General features: G+C 48.1%; 2 protein-coding genes and 1 long non-coding RNA gene across 6 annotated transcripts in view; 2 read left to right on the top strand and 1 right to left on the bottom strand.

Moving 5' to 3' along the window:
• Positions 1-1,120: 1,120 nt before the first annotated feature.
• On the top strand, positions 1,121-2,505 carry LOC109513353 (uncharacterized). The gene is made up of 2 exons (XR_002167735.1): positions 1,121-1,438; positions 1,585-2,505. It is a non-coding gene; the product is annotated as an uncharacterized LOC109513353 (long non-coding RNA).
• Positions 1,889-4,060, bottom strand: clrn3 (clarin 3). The gene is made up of 3 exons (XM_019865751.1): positions 3,477-4,060; positions 2,979-3,164; positions 1,889-2,888 (listed from the first exon to the last, which is right to left on the bottom strand). Exons 1-3 carry the CDS (start codon positions 3,706-3,708, stop codon positions 2,611-2,613), a joined length of 696 nt encoding a protein of 231 aa, XP_019721310.1. The 5' UTR covers positions 3,709-4,060; the 3' UTR covers positions 1,889-2,610.
• Positions 4,061-4,528: 468 nt separating this feature from the next.
• Positions 4,529-17,026, top strand: part of LOC109513381 (protein tyrosine phosphatase receptor type E) — a 25,067-nt gene continuing 12,569 nt past the window's right edge. Inside the window, exons 1-4 of one of the 4 annotated variants that reach the window (XM_019865802.1) lie at positions 4,529-4,719; positions 6,376-6,429; positions 9,060-9,105; positions 11,905-12,042. The gene's annotated coding sequence lies outside the window, so the exon portion shown is untranslated. Of the gene's footprint in view, positions 4,720-6,375; positions 6,430-9,059; positions 9,106-11,885; positions 12,043-17,026 lie in introns of all 4 variants that reach the window. The other 3 variants (XM_019865804.1, XM_019865803.1, XM_019865805.1) reach the window with 3 other exon arrangements.

Below are 17,026 nucleotides of genomic sequence, written 5' to 3'. Positions count from 1 at the left end.
AAGAAGTAATTGCACCCCTGCTGCTCCATTATGGTGTCATTCCTCTGTTAACAGGCGATAACATCTTCTCCAAAGCACCTGAAGCCAAATCTCCACTTTACCTGCGTGGCCCGGACACACACACACACACACACACACACACACACACACACACACACACACACACACACACACACACACACACACACACACACCGATGAAAGAAAGCCAGACCAGTGGACTCAAAGTGGACCGGAACCCGTTCGACTGTTCTTGTGAGTCCAACAAGCCTGATGGATGGATGAGGGGGCAGGACAGCACTTTCTCTGCTGATTGGCAGGTGTGATGGATGACACACACACACACACACACACACACACACACACACACACACACACACACACACACACACACACACACACACACACACACAGATGCGTCGTAAGTTTAGAGCTCAATTGGTGCCATTTGACCCGACGAAACCTGAACAGAACTCTTGCCGAGTGCAAGGTCATCTTAAAAATGAAAATGTATTTCATCATGGCAGCTCAGCCAAATTTGACAGATGTTATGATCCAATCTTAAAATCTTGTGTACTTTAAAAAAAAAAATTTGAGAAGCGTTCATGTCGCAAAATGTGTCAAATTGTCTCCAGTGTATTCGCTGTCCCTAATGGAGTGTCTCCGAGTCTCGCTCCCGAGTGAGTGGTCCCCCCACCCCCTCCTCCGCTCTCCCTCCTTTGACCAGTAAACCCTCACCCCTCCCCAATCCCTCCCCAATCCCTGCCACCTGCCCTGCAGCTGGAGGTGTCCATTTCACAGGGCGGGGTCGCATTTTACACATCCAAAAAGTGGCCCTCGCTAATCCTATCACATAAAAGTGTCTTCATTTAATCCCGAAAGCATCCAAAGAGGAAGAGATTAGAGGCCATCTCTGATTTTATTCTAATGATGTTTGCAGGGGGCTTCACTTTCAATGCTGCTTTTTCGGGGTGGACGGCGGGGGGTTGGGTGCTCTCCACTCTTGAGTGCCCACATGAGAAGATGAGTTGCGAGATAAAAACGGCTCCCGCGGCGGCTGTTTGACACTCGTGGGTGCTAAAGTGGTCGGAGCAATGAAAGAGGTGAGACTTTTTCCGACGTGCGCTCGGTTTTATTTGCAGATCGGGACCGTCAGACAGCGTGAAAATGGCGCGCCCAAATGATCACAATATCATTTGAACAGTGGAGCACAAAGAACAATTAGCTCGTGGCGCCGGCCGAGGGAGCTAATCCCAGATTGCAACTTCAACTTTGTTTCTTCTTTCCGTAGCCAACCTTCAAAGACGGACGGTGCAACGAGCAAATGTTTCGAGTCAAATGAATGAATACGAACGTGCGAAAAGGCTAAAAAAAAATTGCGGTACTTACTTCAAGTTTGGTGCGGCGGCCGCTTTAGAGCGCCTTGTTGTATGCCGCTAGTGTGCACACGTCAAGCGGAGAAAGACAGAAGAGCCGCAGGGGGGTTATTTGAAAAAGCCAGACATGAGCGCCAGCATTCAATCGGTATGCCCACTTTAGAGTGCCTCGTTGTAGGCCGTGAGTGCGAACATCACAGAGGGAATAGCGTAAAAGGAGCATCGATTTTTGTTGTTGTTGTTTTTATAAGTCCAATTTGATAGCCGGCGTGTGGACCGGGGCGTTCAGCGCTCCTCGTTGTCGTGACACAGAAGAGCCGGCAGGCTGAAAATTTTATTTTGAAAAGTTTGATTTGACAGCCAGTGTATGGACAATCTTGGGGTTGGTGTGGCCGCTTCAGAGCGCCTCGTTGTTGGCCGTGAGTACACACAAGTTACAGAGAAAAGGCAGAAGAGAAGGGGACAAAAGTCCAACACTATTAACCATCTTTGACCCACTTTGTCTTAACATTATTGCACTTAGTTTGGCTTCATTCTGCTTCGTCCAACATCGTCCTAGCTTCCAACTGCCATATCAGCTTTGTCCTGCATTTATCCTACCTTAAAAAAAAAGTGGCATGTGAACAGATGACTAATTGCCACATCGGCAGATCAAACAGGGGCCCGCTTCCCGTTTCCTCTCGGCCGAGTGCACATTCTCCGAAACATAATCCATATTCACCCAAAAAAAAAAAAGCAAATTGCAAGGTCCCTCCGCAGCTGCCTTGAAGTGCGAGAGGCTCTTTGAAGGCAGTTAGCCGGCGTTACGAGAGCAACGCAAAGATGGACGTGTCCAAACAGGGTCCAGGTGACCCAGGTGAGTGATGGGACACAGGACACTTGAGCTCCCCGATGCCATGTCAGCACCAGCAGCTGGGATGAGAAAAATCTTTGCCTTGACTTTTTGGGCCGTCTCCTTTGTTCGTTTGTTTGTTTGGTTGGGTTTTTTTGGTCATATTTTCATACCTATTTCAAATAGTAACTGACGACAAGGGCTTGCGTAAAATTCTTATCTGCCTGGTTGCTATCTTGCTATTCGTTAGCACAATGATCGGCTAGCTAAATGAATAATATCAACATTTTGTCCATCCGCGTACATTCTCATTACAAATTCACATTCACTATTTACAGTTCATACCCGCATGCAATTGGTCGTGAGAATAAGTTAATCGCCGTCCCCTCGGTTAGGGAGGGTCCTAGTACATCATGATCTCCTTGGGGGCGTCCTCGGTGGGCCGCTGCTGTTCACGCCGCTGCGTGTACGCGGCGTGGTCGTACATGTAGATGAGGCCGATGGCGAGCAGCGAGAGCGCCGCGTACGGGATGAGCAGGTAGTAGCCCAGCAGCATCTTGTAGGACACGATCTTCAGGTCCACCGGGACGTTCTCGGAGAAGGTCCTCACCAAGTCCTCCGCCACCGTGGTCACGCTGAAGTTGACCACGAAGACGACCAGCGCCAAGACGGACAAGCACGCTGGAGGCATGAAAAAAAAAAACAAACTCTTCAGCCAAGCAAAATTCATTTTCAGGGTGCTGAGTTGTTTAGCTGCGCGGCGTGGCTCACCGCTGATGGCGCTACTGGCGTAGATGCCGATGGGCCCCATGTACGTCTCGTAGGGGTTGCTGACGCTGTTGTACAGCGAGATGAGGATGCTGACGGCCGAGCACAGCAGACACAACGCCAGCAGGCACAACGTCACGGCGTGCAGGACCAGCGGGACGCCCTTGGTCTCCGTCAACTTGGGGAACACTGCCAGCGCCACACCAAAACATTTCTTAGCATGTCAGCCAATGTTGCGATTTTATATGTAAACTCTTAGCGTGTTAGCATTCGATCCATCCTAATTTGAAATAGAACTCCATGGTGGACAACCGAAAACTTGTGGAACTTTGCCTTCGTTTTTTTGCTCGTCCGCTCCTCCATTTTGCAATTTGTTAGCACACCAACTGTTAGGCATGTTTCTCAGATCTCAGATCCTGCTTGATCAGCTTTTGTTGCTTTCTCTCCTCATCTTATATGTTAGCATACCAAATGACTTATTCTCTTTACAAACATATCAACCTTCAAAGTCAACAGGCGGTCCAAAAAGGGGACAAAGCTCCTGTTCCAATCTGCCGTCGAAAAGCCCCAGCGTGACTGCGGCCGAGCCGTTGAAGAAGCCGCTCCCATCTCGGGCGCACTTCATGCTCTTGGTGGCCCACGCCGTGGACATGGCAAAGCCCAAGATCCCCACCGATATGCAGGTGACCAGCGCACTGGACAGGAAGTGCAGGGTCTTGGTCCTGGATGGCATAGCGACTGCGCTTGGGTCTGAAAATGAAGAATCGTGCGTGTGCGAACGCGTTATCTTCCAGGGTGGAGTGAAATGCCGGCCATAAAACAGCCCTGGTTATGACTATGACCTTTGATTATTCCCTGAAATGAGAATGTGGTTGCCTAGGCTACAACAACGTCGTCCTATTCGGATCCACGCAGGGCCGTCTGTGTCTCCAGAGAGATAACAAGTGAATTTCTTGTATCTCTCTGCGACACTTTTCAAAAAGGCCCGTGAAGTGAGCCGATGATTCGTTGTCCGAAACCCTTCTTAAAGGGTCGGGGGATCCCCGCCTCAGAGTTGAAGTCCTCTTTCAGGGTCATAAAGCACAGTCGAGGTGAATGGTTTACTTTGGTGTGCACGCCCTGCCTGGAAGAGCAAGCCCTCAAGGTGTTTGGGAATGAGTGAATGTATGTATTTCACCAGTGAAATGAATACAAATGCCATTGGATCCGTTCCAACCTTCCAATCAAGTGCCTGGAATATTGTTCAATTTTGATTGACACTTCCACAACAACATACTCTATTCTTTTTCTATTCACATTTACATACAGTGTATAATAAAACACACACAAGAGGTCGGTGTGGAAAAAAAGTTCTTTATTTTTTAAAATGTATTTATTTTTTCTTTTGACAGGATTTATACAATAAAACATCAGATAATCCAAAAAAAAAAGTCCTTGAAAAGATTGCGTTTTCGTCATGGTCACGTGTTAAAGCCACCAGGAAGTCCATGCCGATACGCCGGTTGTTGCAGTACATCAAATGGCCAGCAAGCGACGCGGTTTCCCGCGCTTTGGAAAAGGCGGAGGATGGCGGCCGCTTGTGTTCGGTGGAGTAAACACGGGCTGACTTGCTGGCTGGTTGACTCCTCCTTTGACGCTGAGAGTCGGCCACGCCGAATGCTCCCATGGTCGCCTCGCCTTCTTTTTTTTTTCGCGTCCCTCCGAGAAACTCTACGCTCCGGGCACACATGTTGAAGCCTCCCAGGTGAGTTGAATTCAATTTGCTCGCTTAACTCGTCGTCGTCGTCGTCAAGTCGCCTTCGCGTACTGGGGAGCTTTTTTTTCCCTGCCTTCCACCTGTCTGTGACGCTCTCGGGGCGCTTTCGTGAAATGTGGATTTTACATCCCACATAAGCCATACTTTGAATTTTCATAAATCCATCGTAGTTTTTGTCCCCCCCAATTCGAAGCCCCTGACCCGCTTCGTCATTGTTTAGTACTCTAAAAGCACCGAAAATACGGACGTGTGTTTAAAGTTGTCGTTAATGTTACTCGTGGCCCGATTAATTTGATTCGTGCCCCCCTCCCCCCGAGACGCCAGTGGCGAGCTGTCAGCATCCTTGCCTGAGAAGTCCCCCCCCCCCAAAGAGTCACTGGAAAGTATTATTTTTAATACATGATTTCAAATGGAGCATTACCTGACTGCCACGGAAGCCATTTTAATAATAACCAGGTTTTGCCTCAGAAATTATGACGCGTTGCCAAAATGGATTGGCGCATGCAAATACTTTCAAAATGCAGCATCAAGATACACTTAGTTGTCGTTTCAAGAATTAAAAGAACACATATTGCAGGGCAAAAAAGTATTTTTAAGACTAACTTGGTACTCCAAGAAGGAACAAAATGTTTCAATCAATACTGCAACAGGTATTGAAGGGACAGTGTGTAAAAAAAATAAATAAAAAATGTTGACAAATGTTGGTGTCATTTAAAGAGGACAATATTGTAACAAGTTGATGGAGGTTTAAATAGAAATCTAACAAATTACTCACTTACTGCCTATTTTGCCATTCTAGCTCATTTTTTACACAGTTCATGCTTTAAGCCAATCGACCTCATCCACTCGTCACTTTCTTCAGCCCCGTGATTAGAATAAAAGATTTTTGGGACTTACCCGCATACCCTCAAGCAAAAACTTGGCTGGCGACTTAAAAAAATGGACAAATTGAGGCACTCTTAAATCAAGGTGCCACTGCACAAGAACACACCTTTCCCCTTATCCATCTTTTTAATCAGCACAGTCTCTTTGTACAAGTTGCGTTTCTAGAAGCCCCACATGAAAGCCCGGGTCACGTGAGCAGCTCAACGTGCAGGCAGGAAGCGGATTGTATCATCATGCGTCGTCATCCCCGGAGAGAGGAAACGCCTCGCTCGTAATCACGCCTTCCTTTTTGCATGACCGCATGTGACGAGTGTGCGTAAAGACCATGAGAAGCGGCAGATTTTTTGGACGCAGAGCACTCTGGGAGTTCGCAATACATACGTTTGAATGGGGTTTGTTAACATTTAGCATTATGTTCCAACGCCAGAGTGCCACTGGATGTCACCTTTGGTGATGGCATCAATTTCACACAAGCTGCTGACGTGATTGTTAGCTGCCGTCCGCTGCGGCGGATCAATTACCCGCTTTTAAAGTCTCCTCAACAAGATCAACTTCGTTTTGCTTGAAGTGCCTTTTGCTGTTAAAGGGGGTGTGTTCTTGCTAGTGGGAAACATAAAACAAGACAGTCGTCAGGTCCACTTTATTTATATAGCCCTTCATCAGAGTAGTTAAACGGACCAGAATGTGAATTTTAAAACCTGTCAAGTACGTCTCATCAACAACAACCTTAATGACAGATTTGATGTGTCAATTTTGCAGGATTCCTGTGGGAAACGTAAACAGGATTAAAACTTGGATTTGGAACCCGCTCAGGTAAAATCAGTCTTGATTGTGCAACCTGGCAACGGTGGGGTTACGATGGCGTGCGCGGGAATCTGGCTGGCCGGCCATCCATCAGCGTGGCCCGTTGCACCGGCAACACGTGTGCTTGTTTTGAACGGCCGCCATTTTTTCACCAGAGAGCAATTAAAGCCTCGGGTAACAAACCGACCCCACAGCGATAAAAAAGATCTTCATTCCCCATTTGAAATCGTCTGGACTGAAATGCACTGTGGCGCCTGTGAGCAAAAAAACAAACCCCCCCCCGAATCAATTCAAATCAAAGCGACAGATCGGCCGGTTATTTGACTGGAATCCAAAATGATACAATCGAAAGGAATCTGTTAGTTAATGCAACGGTTCACAAACGTCTTTGTCCATCAATCTACCACTGCCGTTCCAGATTTGAGTTGGTGATCTGTCCAATCCCATCTAATTTGGCGACAGGGATCTTGGGTGGCTCAGTCGCCGCCCCCTCCCCTCTTCAATTTGGTAATCACTGTTGACCTTGTTTGAAATGAGTCGTCCTTTTGTTGTCCGCCAGGAACAAAAAGCGCCATTGTCTCCCGGCTGCCGTGCGAATAATCTGCAGCTGTGCAGCCCGGCCTCGAGATCGCCTTTAATCCAGATTGGGTATTAATGACTGTCTAATCCGCGCAGCACCCCCCCCCCCCCCCCCCCCACGCGAGGACGCTCAACATGGCGCCTCCGTTGTTCCCGTCAGTGATGGTAAAAGAAAACTGTTTTCCTCCCCGTATTTGAGTTTGCCGATTTTAAATTCAATCCAAATCGACGACAGGTGCAGCTCAAAACCATCAGACATGAACAAAAATAATGCCGTGAAGACTATCATAGCGCTCGATTTTAATTGCGCTGTCTTCAGATGCTCTGCCTTTACGAAGCATCTTTGGATCTGGAGTGCAGTGGAACAACAGAAATCAACATTTAATTTTCAATTGCTCTCGGCTTGCTGGAGTTTACACAATTTTCAACTTCCTCAAGTGCAAAAGGAACCTTTTCTGCCCGCGAGAGTCCCCGGAAATGAATTTGCCCGAGCGCGGTGATACCATACCAGTTTAAAAATTATTAATAGGAGAAAAGAAATCATCACCGCAAAAACTGAAGCTGCGCACGCGCAAAAACTACAACTCAAGAAGCTCGGCAATGAGCATGTCTGTCTAGGTCGCATCGTCTCGTATTGTTTGCCGGCATTGAGTGGGGAAAATCAATGATATTCAGTCATCCGCCAATTTGCCGCTGCCTGGGGCAGAACGCTCGGAGTCGTGAAAACGATGAGCCGATTGCTAATGTGCGCGATTCTCCCGTGACCCTCTTCTTTCCCGGTGACACGTCGAGGGTGGCGGTGCTGTCCGATCCCTCGATTGCAGTCTTGAGCTACTCGATCTGCGGCAGTGATGCCTTTGTGGAGGGAGGCCCAAACAGTTTGGGTGATTTTTATGCCCCGCTGCCTAACTTGTGTCTACATTCCTCAAGGCAGGCGTGTTATCAGTGTGTGCCTGGAGTCAATAAAACCTTACAGGCAAGTTGTAACATGTTTGCGATTGAAGCAAAAACCGGAAAATCAAACTCTGACCGCGCCATTGCTTGCCCCTTTTAAGCTGCCTCTCTGCAAAGTGCGGAAAATGCCCGGTACAATTTCAGAGGTGTGCGCGGACATCAATTTAGCGGAGACTGACAAGTGGAGACACGGCCGCCGTAAATGTTCTAGGTCATATTTCCCAAATATGGCATTTTAGCGAACCATTTCCTCCCGCTAATCTGGCTTAGCGTGCTGCCGAGCCGGGCCACGTGTAACGTTGGTGTTTTTTTTTTTTTTTTTTGCGCATGACAGGAAGACACTGGCGGGGAGACGTCCTGATTCCCAACTGTTTCCTGTTGGACGTAGCCTTGCGCCTACGAGCCAGCATTCAAATCCTCCGTTCTGTTTCACCACCATTGATAGAAACCCAAACAACAGCGGAGCGACTTTGTATCCTCGTTCCGTCTCTGCTGCTTTTCAAACTGAACCAAATGACCTCAGTGGCAGTGAAACAGAAACTAATGACACGGAAGACTGCAGATAAATGAAGTTCGCCTTCAAGTGTGACTACAAAACATCCATGCAGTATGATACATTAGATGGAGTGCCCCGGGGCAATCAGATATCTTTCGACTCGGTTATTCGACAGATGGGTTATTTCAGCAAAATCAACGTTCAAAAAAATCTTACAACAATGCCAATACAAAATATCCATGAAGTGCAGTTGTTTTTTTTTTTTTAATCTCACCATCCTCGCATTCAACACTCTCGTCTACGTGACTTTGAATCTTCTCTTTGTTGCAGTCTGGCCAATTTTACCCATCCAGTCTTCGGTTGCACATGCATGCAAAGGGGATGCGATCCAAAGTGTTTCTCTTCCTGCTTGTGAGTCAGCTCGCTACAATGACAAAGTCACCAGGGGAGGAATTCCCCTTCTTAGAAGCAGCCGACGGGGTACGAGAGCTTAGACTTCACTCTGTCCCCCGCGCAGAGTGTCTGACCCCATCTGGCAGAGGACGACACATACAAAAGAAGAAAAAAAAACGCCTCCGATGATGTGTTATTCCCACCGTATTTCCCACAGGTCCTTGTGAACTACAGCGGCCATCTAGCACGTCCATGCATGGCAGGTAGATAAACACCCACACATCCACGAGTGAGTGGAGAATATTTCCGACATGAATGCTGTCTGAGACAGCTTGAACCCCCGCCCCAACATGACCTCGACTAGCATTCGCTGGACGCAGTTCAAGTTTCGTAGGCGGTTCAGATCGTTGGAAAATTTGCATCCGCGGCCGAGCAGGTACTAGAAATGGTCCCATGTCCTTCCTGCTTTTGCCAATGGAAAAGCTCTCGTAGCCCGTAGGTAGGGTGGCGTGTCATTTGTGCAGTTGTGGCTAGCGAGAGCGATGATGTAATAGACAGCTGTGGTCTCTCTAGGCAATAACATCCAACAATGAGAGCCAAATCCTCAACGCTGTCCAGTCGCTCTCAAGGTCACTTCCTGTCGTTTTTTTTTTTTGCTTACTTCCTTTCCCTTCACTGCATCCTGTTTACCACAACACGAAGCGCTTTTAGACTACCTGTTCAAGATTAAATTCAGAGCCTTGTGTTAAAACTGTTTTGAAGAGTAAATGTTAGCGTGCACCCGTTGCCGCAGTCTCCACTTTGCTGCAGCGCTGCTTTTATTTGACTCGCATCCCTCGATCCCATTTGAATTAGGCCTCATGCATATGCATATTTTGTATTGGTATTGTTGTTTCATAATTTAGAATCAATTCAATCCTATTCAACGACGAAATTATCAGCGTACTACTTTCTAAAACTAGATTCTAAAAATAGCCGGTATCTGCAGCCGATTTGAATGTTGTAGGCTTGTCACATTCCGAATGACGCATCCACAGCGTCTTTTTTTTTTTTTTTTTGGGCGGTTTCCTGTCATACTAATGACAACATGCTGGAATGTTTTGACTCATGCCTTCCTCAAAATCTATCTCCAATAATGCGTACTGGGCTTCCCATGCCACCACTTGGTGCTCGTCCTCTGATGCGGCGTAGGGAGCCGTTTGTGCCGCTTTCAGAGTCGGGTTCAAAGGGCACTTTGTAAACACAGAGATGTGCCGGACTAATCGTCGCACAGTGACTACACATATCCTCTGGGAGAAGTGGCAGTTTGTGTGTCTCCCAGCTTATCTTTATAAACGGATTTGTTGGGGGCACTCGAATGTCTTCGTTTGATGCGTTAATCTGATTGACCGCAACCCGAGAGTCGAGAAGGTGTCCAAGTGCGTGTTTGTGTGACACCTTGGTGTCACGTCCCTCTACGACGGCGGCGCTCAAAGAGCCAAGAGCTGTTTGACATTTCTCGACCGCACACATGCAAAATCTCCCCCCCAACCCCCATCCCCTGGCAGCACCACCGCCGCAACCTGCAGACCACATGTGTTACCAACGGCAACAAGATGTTGTTGTTCACTGCTGTGACCTGACATCACCAATAAGGAACATGGCCAAAATGTGAAAGCAGAGTCTCGGCAAGTGGATGCTCGAGAGCCTGAAGAGAAATATCTGACCTTGAGTCACTTGTACCATTTGGAGAAGGACCCTTGGAAGGCATGTTGCCCTCGTGTGTGCTTCCGTCACACGCCTTGTGTCTGCTGACCTCTTTCTTCGAGAGAGAAGGCATGCCGCACATTTCGCACATTCATCCATCACCGCAGCCTAGAGAGAGAGGCGAAAACGTCAACCCCCCCACCCCCAGCCCCAGCCCCGCTCTGTAATCCGCCTCTCCTGCGCCAGTCCGTATCCATGGCAACCACTTGCCACGCTCCCCGCTACATTTTTTTTTTTTTTTTTGTTATTGGGTGTTTCGAGCAAATGGAGCAGCGTGGATGAGAAGGAAGCTTACCTTGCTGTGCTTTCAAAAGTTTGCGTTCTCTGGTGATTGTTTTTCAGGTGCATAAATTGTGCCACGCGCACCCCCGCCCACCCCCACCATAGGCTCATTCCGGGTTTTTGCCTGGGAGACTCGGGGATTATGGATCAGATGGCGACCAGTTGTGGACAACAGACAGACTCGCGGGATCAAATTGAATGTGATCGTAATGAGGCAGAGGGAAGCTTGACGTGGAACTGGGCTACAAATCTGGGATGATTTTGTTATTATTTTGGATTTTGCAGTTGGAGCAACAGTGGCCGGGTTTATGCGGGAAAGCAAAAAAAACAAAACAAACTTGTTGAACTCTTTAGTCTCATTTGAATGTCGCTTCCTCGCCGCATTTACGTCGTGTGACCATCTTCGCCATTTTATGAGGCTCCCCTTGGAGCTAAACGACATAATTATGCAGCAACTGTCGCCCACAGTCCACTCCCACAGGCATTCTCTCCTCCTCGCCGCAGTTCTCTTTGAAAACAAACACCAATTGCTGTTGTCATAGAATTCCCTCCTAGAAATATTTGAAACATTTATTTCCCAATTGATATCAATGGCAAAATCAACTTGGAGGCAGTAACAGCTCCTCAGTAACTTGCAGTCATAACAGCTGTTTTTTTTTTGTTTTTTTTTCCAGAGGCTGAAGAATATGTGCCGGAGTCTTATATCACAATGTCTAATTCTCTTTGTTTGATGTTTAGCTTGAGAGGACACTTGGTGCTGGTTGTGAAGTGACTTGAGTTCACGCTTGTATCTGAAATTTTTACTCGCAAGTCAAAGCAAAAAAAAAAGAAAATTCGTCCGGTCAGTAGATTTTGCCACAAAAAATGTCAGTTGGGTATAAACAGTATCAATACTGTATGCCGTCTGTATTTGTGCTCAGCCAACATAAATGTAGAATGTCAAGGGTTCCGTGAAACACAGATGACCCAATGAATCTTTTCTGAAAACCATTCTTTCTTCTTCCCGAAACTTTAGGTGGTGCACGTCCCTTTAGGGCCTGCAGAGTTGCCTCACCCGCTTCCTGGCGCCCAGGTCGGCCGAGGACCATGTGACCACCGGCAGTCTTTCAGCATCATGTGACCCGGCTGTTATGGAAGTCAGATTCGGCTCGCTTTAACAGGCACTGTCTTGGGTAAGGCTGTTTTCCGGTTTTCCTCGCAAAAATACAACATTGAACTGGAATGGTTTTGGGTGACTCTGTGGGGTCGTTGAGAAAACACTGACAACGTGGTTCCGCTCAATTTGCTTGTCGTTTGTTTCAAAAATTGTTGCAAAAAATTGTTAGAAAATACCGGCGAATATAACCGCCAAATAGCTACCTTGGCAACGCTAATTGTGCTTCCGTAAGCTCGCTCTAACTGCAGCCTTGTTACTGGCGGAAGCAGTGAATACGTCGATTGTTTTAATAGTTGATTTCTGCGCTGTACTTTGCATGACAACCGGTAGAATGAAAGAGATGGGACGATTTTTAAACAGTAAAAGTCATCCGCTGGGACTCCCCCGCCCCCCCTTTTTGGGCCTCGTTTTTGTCGGTGACTCGCAAACCTCGCTGTGGCTTTTGATGACTTCTGAAGATGTGCGTCTGTGATAAAATGAGCACCAAGGGAACACCCGGCGACACTTCAGGAAAGAGGACGGATGGCGATTTGTGTGCGTTTGTGCCACGTTCGTATCTTCTATAGATCAGGAATTTTCGGTATGTGTGCGCGCGTGTGTGTATGTGTGGCTGTCTCGCTCCCATTTCCCCTGTAGCACAGCAGTGTGCTTGACAGGAAGACCTGACTTGCTGGTTGGCTGCAAAGGACAGGAAACCGTGTGTGTCGCGCAGCAGATGGAGGACGCCGTGTGCTTACGCTGCACAGTTACACACACTAGTGCACACATGTTGCCACACAACTGGCGTCCATAGAAGCAAGATTGCGTTTTGTACCAGAGGCAGTCCGGAGGCCTTCTTCCTCAAGATTCACTTCCTATGCACGTCTAGCTACTGTTTTCCGGTCAACTACTTTTGGGAGCTCTGAACAGGCTTTTTGGAAAAGGAAACATGTCAAACTTTGTCAGCAAAACGATACTGACACCTCACAGTGTACAACAGGCGAAATAAGACGGAGGAACGAACGTTTGATGTCACAGTAATCATGTGTTTGCAGAGATTTCACAACTAACAATGCGTTATTCGCCATTCGCTCCGTCAACTCCCATCATCTTTTCTCACCGTCGTCACCCACAGAGTTTCCGCTAAGTACTGCAAACACATTCATACCGGCGTACTCTGAAGTGTGAGGTTGTCACCACGACTGCCAACGTCAGCGTCTCTTTGCCTCACGGTCGACGGGACGAGCCGCGATTCACACCCTCATCTTTATCTGCTACTCAAAGCTGTGTTCTCAAGCGCTACTTTTTACCGGCGGTGTGTTTTTAAAACACAATTTGTCTTTTACAATTGCTCGTTCTTCCGCAGAAGAGGAAAAAAATGCGCTGAAAATGCGGCGTTGTCGGCGAGTGCGATAAGGAAGCAGGCAGCGGGGTTTGGTTCATCTGGGAGATGAAGCGCGATACTGTGTCTCTTCGCCATGGCAACAGCAATTGTTTGCCCTCAAGTCACATGACCCTCCCCCAGTTGGCCAGAGGTGCTTTTTTTTTTTTTTTTTTTCTTTCTTTCCAAGAGGAAGGTTTTGTCAAACAAGGTTCCTCAGCATGGGCCCTTCACTTTGACCCCCCTCTGGTCCCCACGTCGCCTCCTCTTCTCCTTCGAGAATCAAGAGGCTTTTTGTTCGGCGGCGGCGGCGCTTATCGCTCTTTTCTCCACCGCTGCCCTCCCTCCCTCCTTCCCCTCACTCTCTGCCTCCGTATCTCGCTGCATGCTTTGACTCAGGCCATGGAGGCATTCTGTTATTACGGAGGATGGATGCTACGACAAGTGGGAGTTTGCCCCAGTTGAAAATGGCTATATATAGACCGCCATCCAGAAGAAACCGCCGGATGCATATTTTCTCGTCAGCTCGTCTGTTTATGAACAAAAACGCAAAAATACGGTCGTCCTTCATCTTATCACGGGTCGCTTTTTTCAGTTCTGCGAGATCACTGATTCGTCAGTCAAACTCCTTTTACGTGGTCGATTTTTCAATCATACAAAATCTATTCTCAGGCCAAATAATTAACGGATGCTGTACTTCCCACCGTGGCCCATCACTTCAGCTTCCGGCGTCCCGCGTGCCTTCACGCACCGTAATAGCTGTTTGCCGCCGCACGTAATCGCAGCGGGCTCGCTCGTAATGACACACGTCACAGCCGCCGCTTTGGCAATTTTCAGCCCGGCCGCCACGCCTCACCTCGGGTGCGACGCGTGGCTCGGAACGATTGCAAATTGGCTCACCAGAAGTGGGAGGAGAGGTTGGATTTGCTTTTTTTATTAGCAACGGGTGAAAATTTCCATTCAAATCGGGAAATAGGACTTTTGTCAAACACATCGGAGGTATTTTAAACCCTAACGCGCTTATGTATACACACGCGCGCGCACGTGGATGATTAAGCACAAGCAGAATTACTGACAGTGCGTTTGTTATTGTTTTCATGACAGTCTGGAAGCAGATTTGGTGCATGTTACGTGCAAGGGTGTGTCAATCTGTGGATGATGGTGGGGGGAAAAAAATGTCAAGCTGTTACATACTCTGCATGCACGCAGGGCAGCTTGTCAACCAGACGCTAATTATCGGAGGTATTTTAAACCCTAACGCGCTTATGTATGCACACGCATCTCATCTGTATTTTATTTGCTTTACTCGCCATGTGCAAGCGTCCACGTTGCGTATCACTCTGCGCATTTTGCTCATGCCTTCCAAGATTTTGAAGGTGGAGCTGACAGGTAGGTGGGGCGCAGTTGATACCGCAGCGCGTCAGCCGGCGGGTCTCCAAGGTCATTAGAGTCGGCAGAGTCGAAGCCCCTGGGAAGGAGGCGGGATTGATTCATGGACAGTGTGCAAAGGAGCGCAGCAGGGCCAGCGACCCACATTGGAGCGATGCAGTGGCCGACAGAATACTGCTTCTTCCGATGCACTAGTGCGATGGTTCTGCTCCTCTGTTATTCACTTAAAAACTCCCATTCGATGTTTTGTGCTCAGTCGAAATTCCTGTTTGATAAGATCATCATATGGTATTGATTTGGTGCCACCTTGCAGTATTTTGGTGCCAAGGAACTATTTTGAAGTGAGTCGCGGAGCTCCATCGGGTGCCTTGTCGGCATCTCGCGTCTGCTTTAGGCAATTCTAAATCTTTTCAAAGGGGCGCTGAATTTCTATTTGTGGCAGACTTCGATCCTTATCATCCATGGATAACGGGGCACACTGGATGCACCTTGACAACATTTTTGGCGATTAGCATCAGGCAATATTTTAGTGCTTGATCATTCCGTTTTGTGTGTGTGTGTGTGTGTTTTGCCGCGGTAACACCGTTTGTAAAGATGCACACCCAATCGAAAAGGAAACTGAAACTGTATGAGGTCACCTCAGGTTGCAGACAGAAGCGTCCTAATGGGTGAACAAGCAGCTGGAGGCTTTTCCGAGCACATCGTGTACCTTGACTGCAAGCTCCTCACATTCCCCGCGACACCCACCGCCCACATTGCGAATTCCCCGGCCGATGTATGCGAGGAGACAGAGACGCTTTGTGCCCGGCGAAAACCACGTTCGGCTGTTCCGACGCCGCTCTTGCGCACAGGAAAACGGTGCGCTTTTGAAGGCGAGAAAGCGTCTCGGTCCAGTGGGGGTTAAAGCTTTTTTTGTGTTTGTCCTGAGTCACTCTGAATCGGAATTCTCACACTGTACCGAACAAAGACGTAGGACAAAAGGCTTTGATTAACATCCATTTTCTATTGTGAAGGCACGGCCGCGCTGCGTGTTAACTGATTGCTTTCGCTTGCTGCGATGTTAATCATACCTATCGTTCCTCGGGATAGCACTATGTCGATGTGTTATTAATCGCTTTGTGTGAGCCGGTTTCCCTCGTGTCAAATTGGCCCCATAATCCTTCCAAATCGGGGAGCAGTGATTGAGTTGATCTCAACTGCAGCCAAGTTTAACTCTGGTTGTTAGCGGAAGGCGTTTCGAGAACATCTTTGCTGCCCGGACATCTGCTTTGGGTGCATATTTCTCAAGTTGAATCATCTAAAGCCTTTTTATTTTTAAGGGGCTCGTTGTATGAGAAGTTTGAAATGATGTCAACTGTTTTGAGATCCTAATTTGCGGTCGGGTATAAGAACACCGAACTTTTTAAATTGCCTGTGAAAGCTAACGCGCATGTTAAGCCCCACAAATGAAATTGCCCAGCTAAATGGGAATGTTAGCTACGCTGACAGCAAAAAGCCGATCTTAGCAATGTCAAATCTTATCACACGTTTGTTGGAATCAATTCTGACTTGTGTGACCTCCGACATGAGACACTGCTGCGCCTCGAAAACACCGCTGCGCCTCGTAATAACCTTCCCCGAAGCTGCTTGCCAACGTCTCCTCTCCCAAAGTAAAGACGCCTCACCAATTGTCGTTGATGGCGGACGGCCGTTGACTCGCCTCCGAGTGCTAAATGGAATGAGGGCAATGCACAAACGCCACGGTAGCCATTTGCCCACCGTCGCCAGGGTAATAACCTTCCCCGAAGCTGCTTGCCAACGTCTCCTCTCCCAAAGTAAAGACGCCTCACCAATTGTCGTTGATGGCGGACGGCCGTTGACTCGCCTCCGAGTGCTAAATGGAATGAGGGCAATGCACAAACGCCACGGTAGCCATTTGCCCACCGTCTGACCCGGGCGAAACAATGACTCATGTTTTGGGGGCGGGACACGTCTCTAATGTGAGACTTGTGCTGTATGGCCGCCTGACGCTGAAAAATGAGACGCTTACTGGAATAGGATGTCGCTTTATAAATAGCAATATTGAGGATATTCCGGAAGGGAAGGAAGACAGACAGTTAGTTGGCTTTGGTCAGGACACGGAGTGAGGTGAGGCAAAAGTGTTAACAGATGAAGATAAGTCGGTCGGCGGGTGGGGCGCAAGGACAGCCAGTTAAATCTCAATTTTGGGACTTTCCAGTCGAGCGTATGACATCATGAACCCTCCTGAATG

The sequence above is a fragment of the Hippocampus comes genome, unplaced genomic scaffold (genome assembly GCF_001891065.2).
Source record: "Hippocampus comes isolate QL1 unplaced genomic scaffold, H_comes_QL1_v1.1 scaffold116, whole genome shotgun sequence".
NCBI classification, from domain to species: Eukaryota; Metazoa; Chordata; class Actinopteri; order Syngnathiformes; family Syngnathidae; genus Hippocampus; species Hippocampus comes.
Note: the sequence above shows the minus strand (reverse complement) of the source record. Positions and strands in the feature narration are given on the sequence as shown.

Excerpts from the sequence above, each read along its gene's own strand:
- clrn3 (XM_019865751.1), bottom strand. The coding sequence starts at position 3,708 with ATGCCATCCAGGACCAAGACCCTGCACTTCCTGTCCAGTGCGCTGGTC. Across the intron at positions 3,165-3,476 it reads ACCGCCTGTTGACTTTGAAG|TGTTCCCCAAGTTGACGGAG; the intron begins GTTGATATGTTT and ends TGGCGCTGGCAG. Across the intron at positions 2,889-2,978 it reads CGCCAGTAGCGCCATCAGCG|CGTGCTTGTCCGTCTTGGCG; the intron begins GTGAGCCACGCC and ends TCATGCCTCCAG.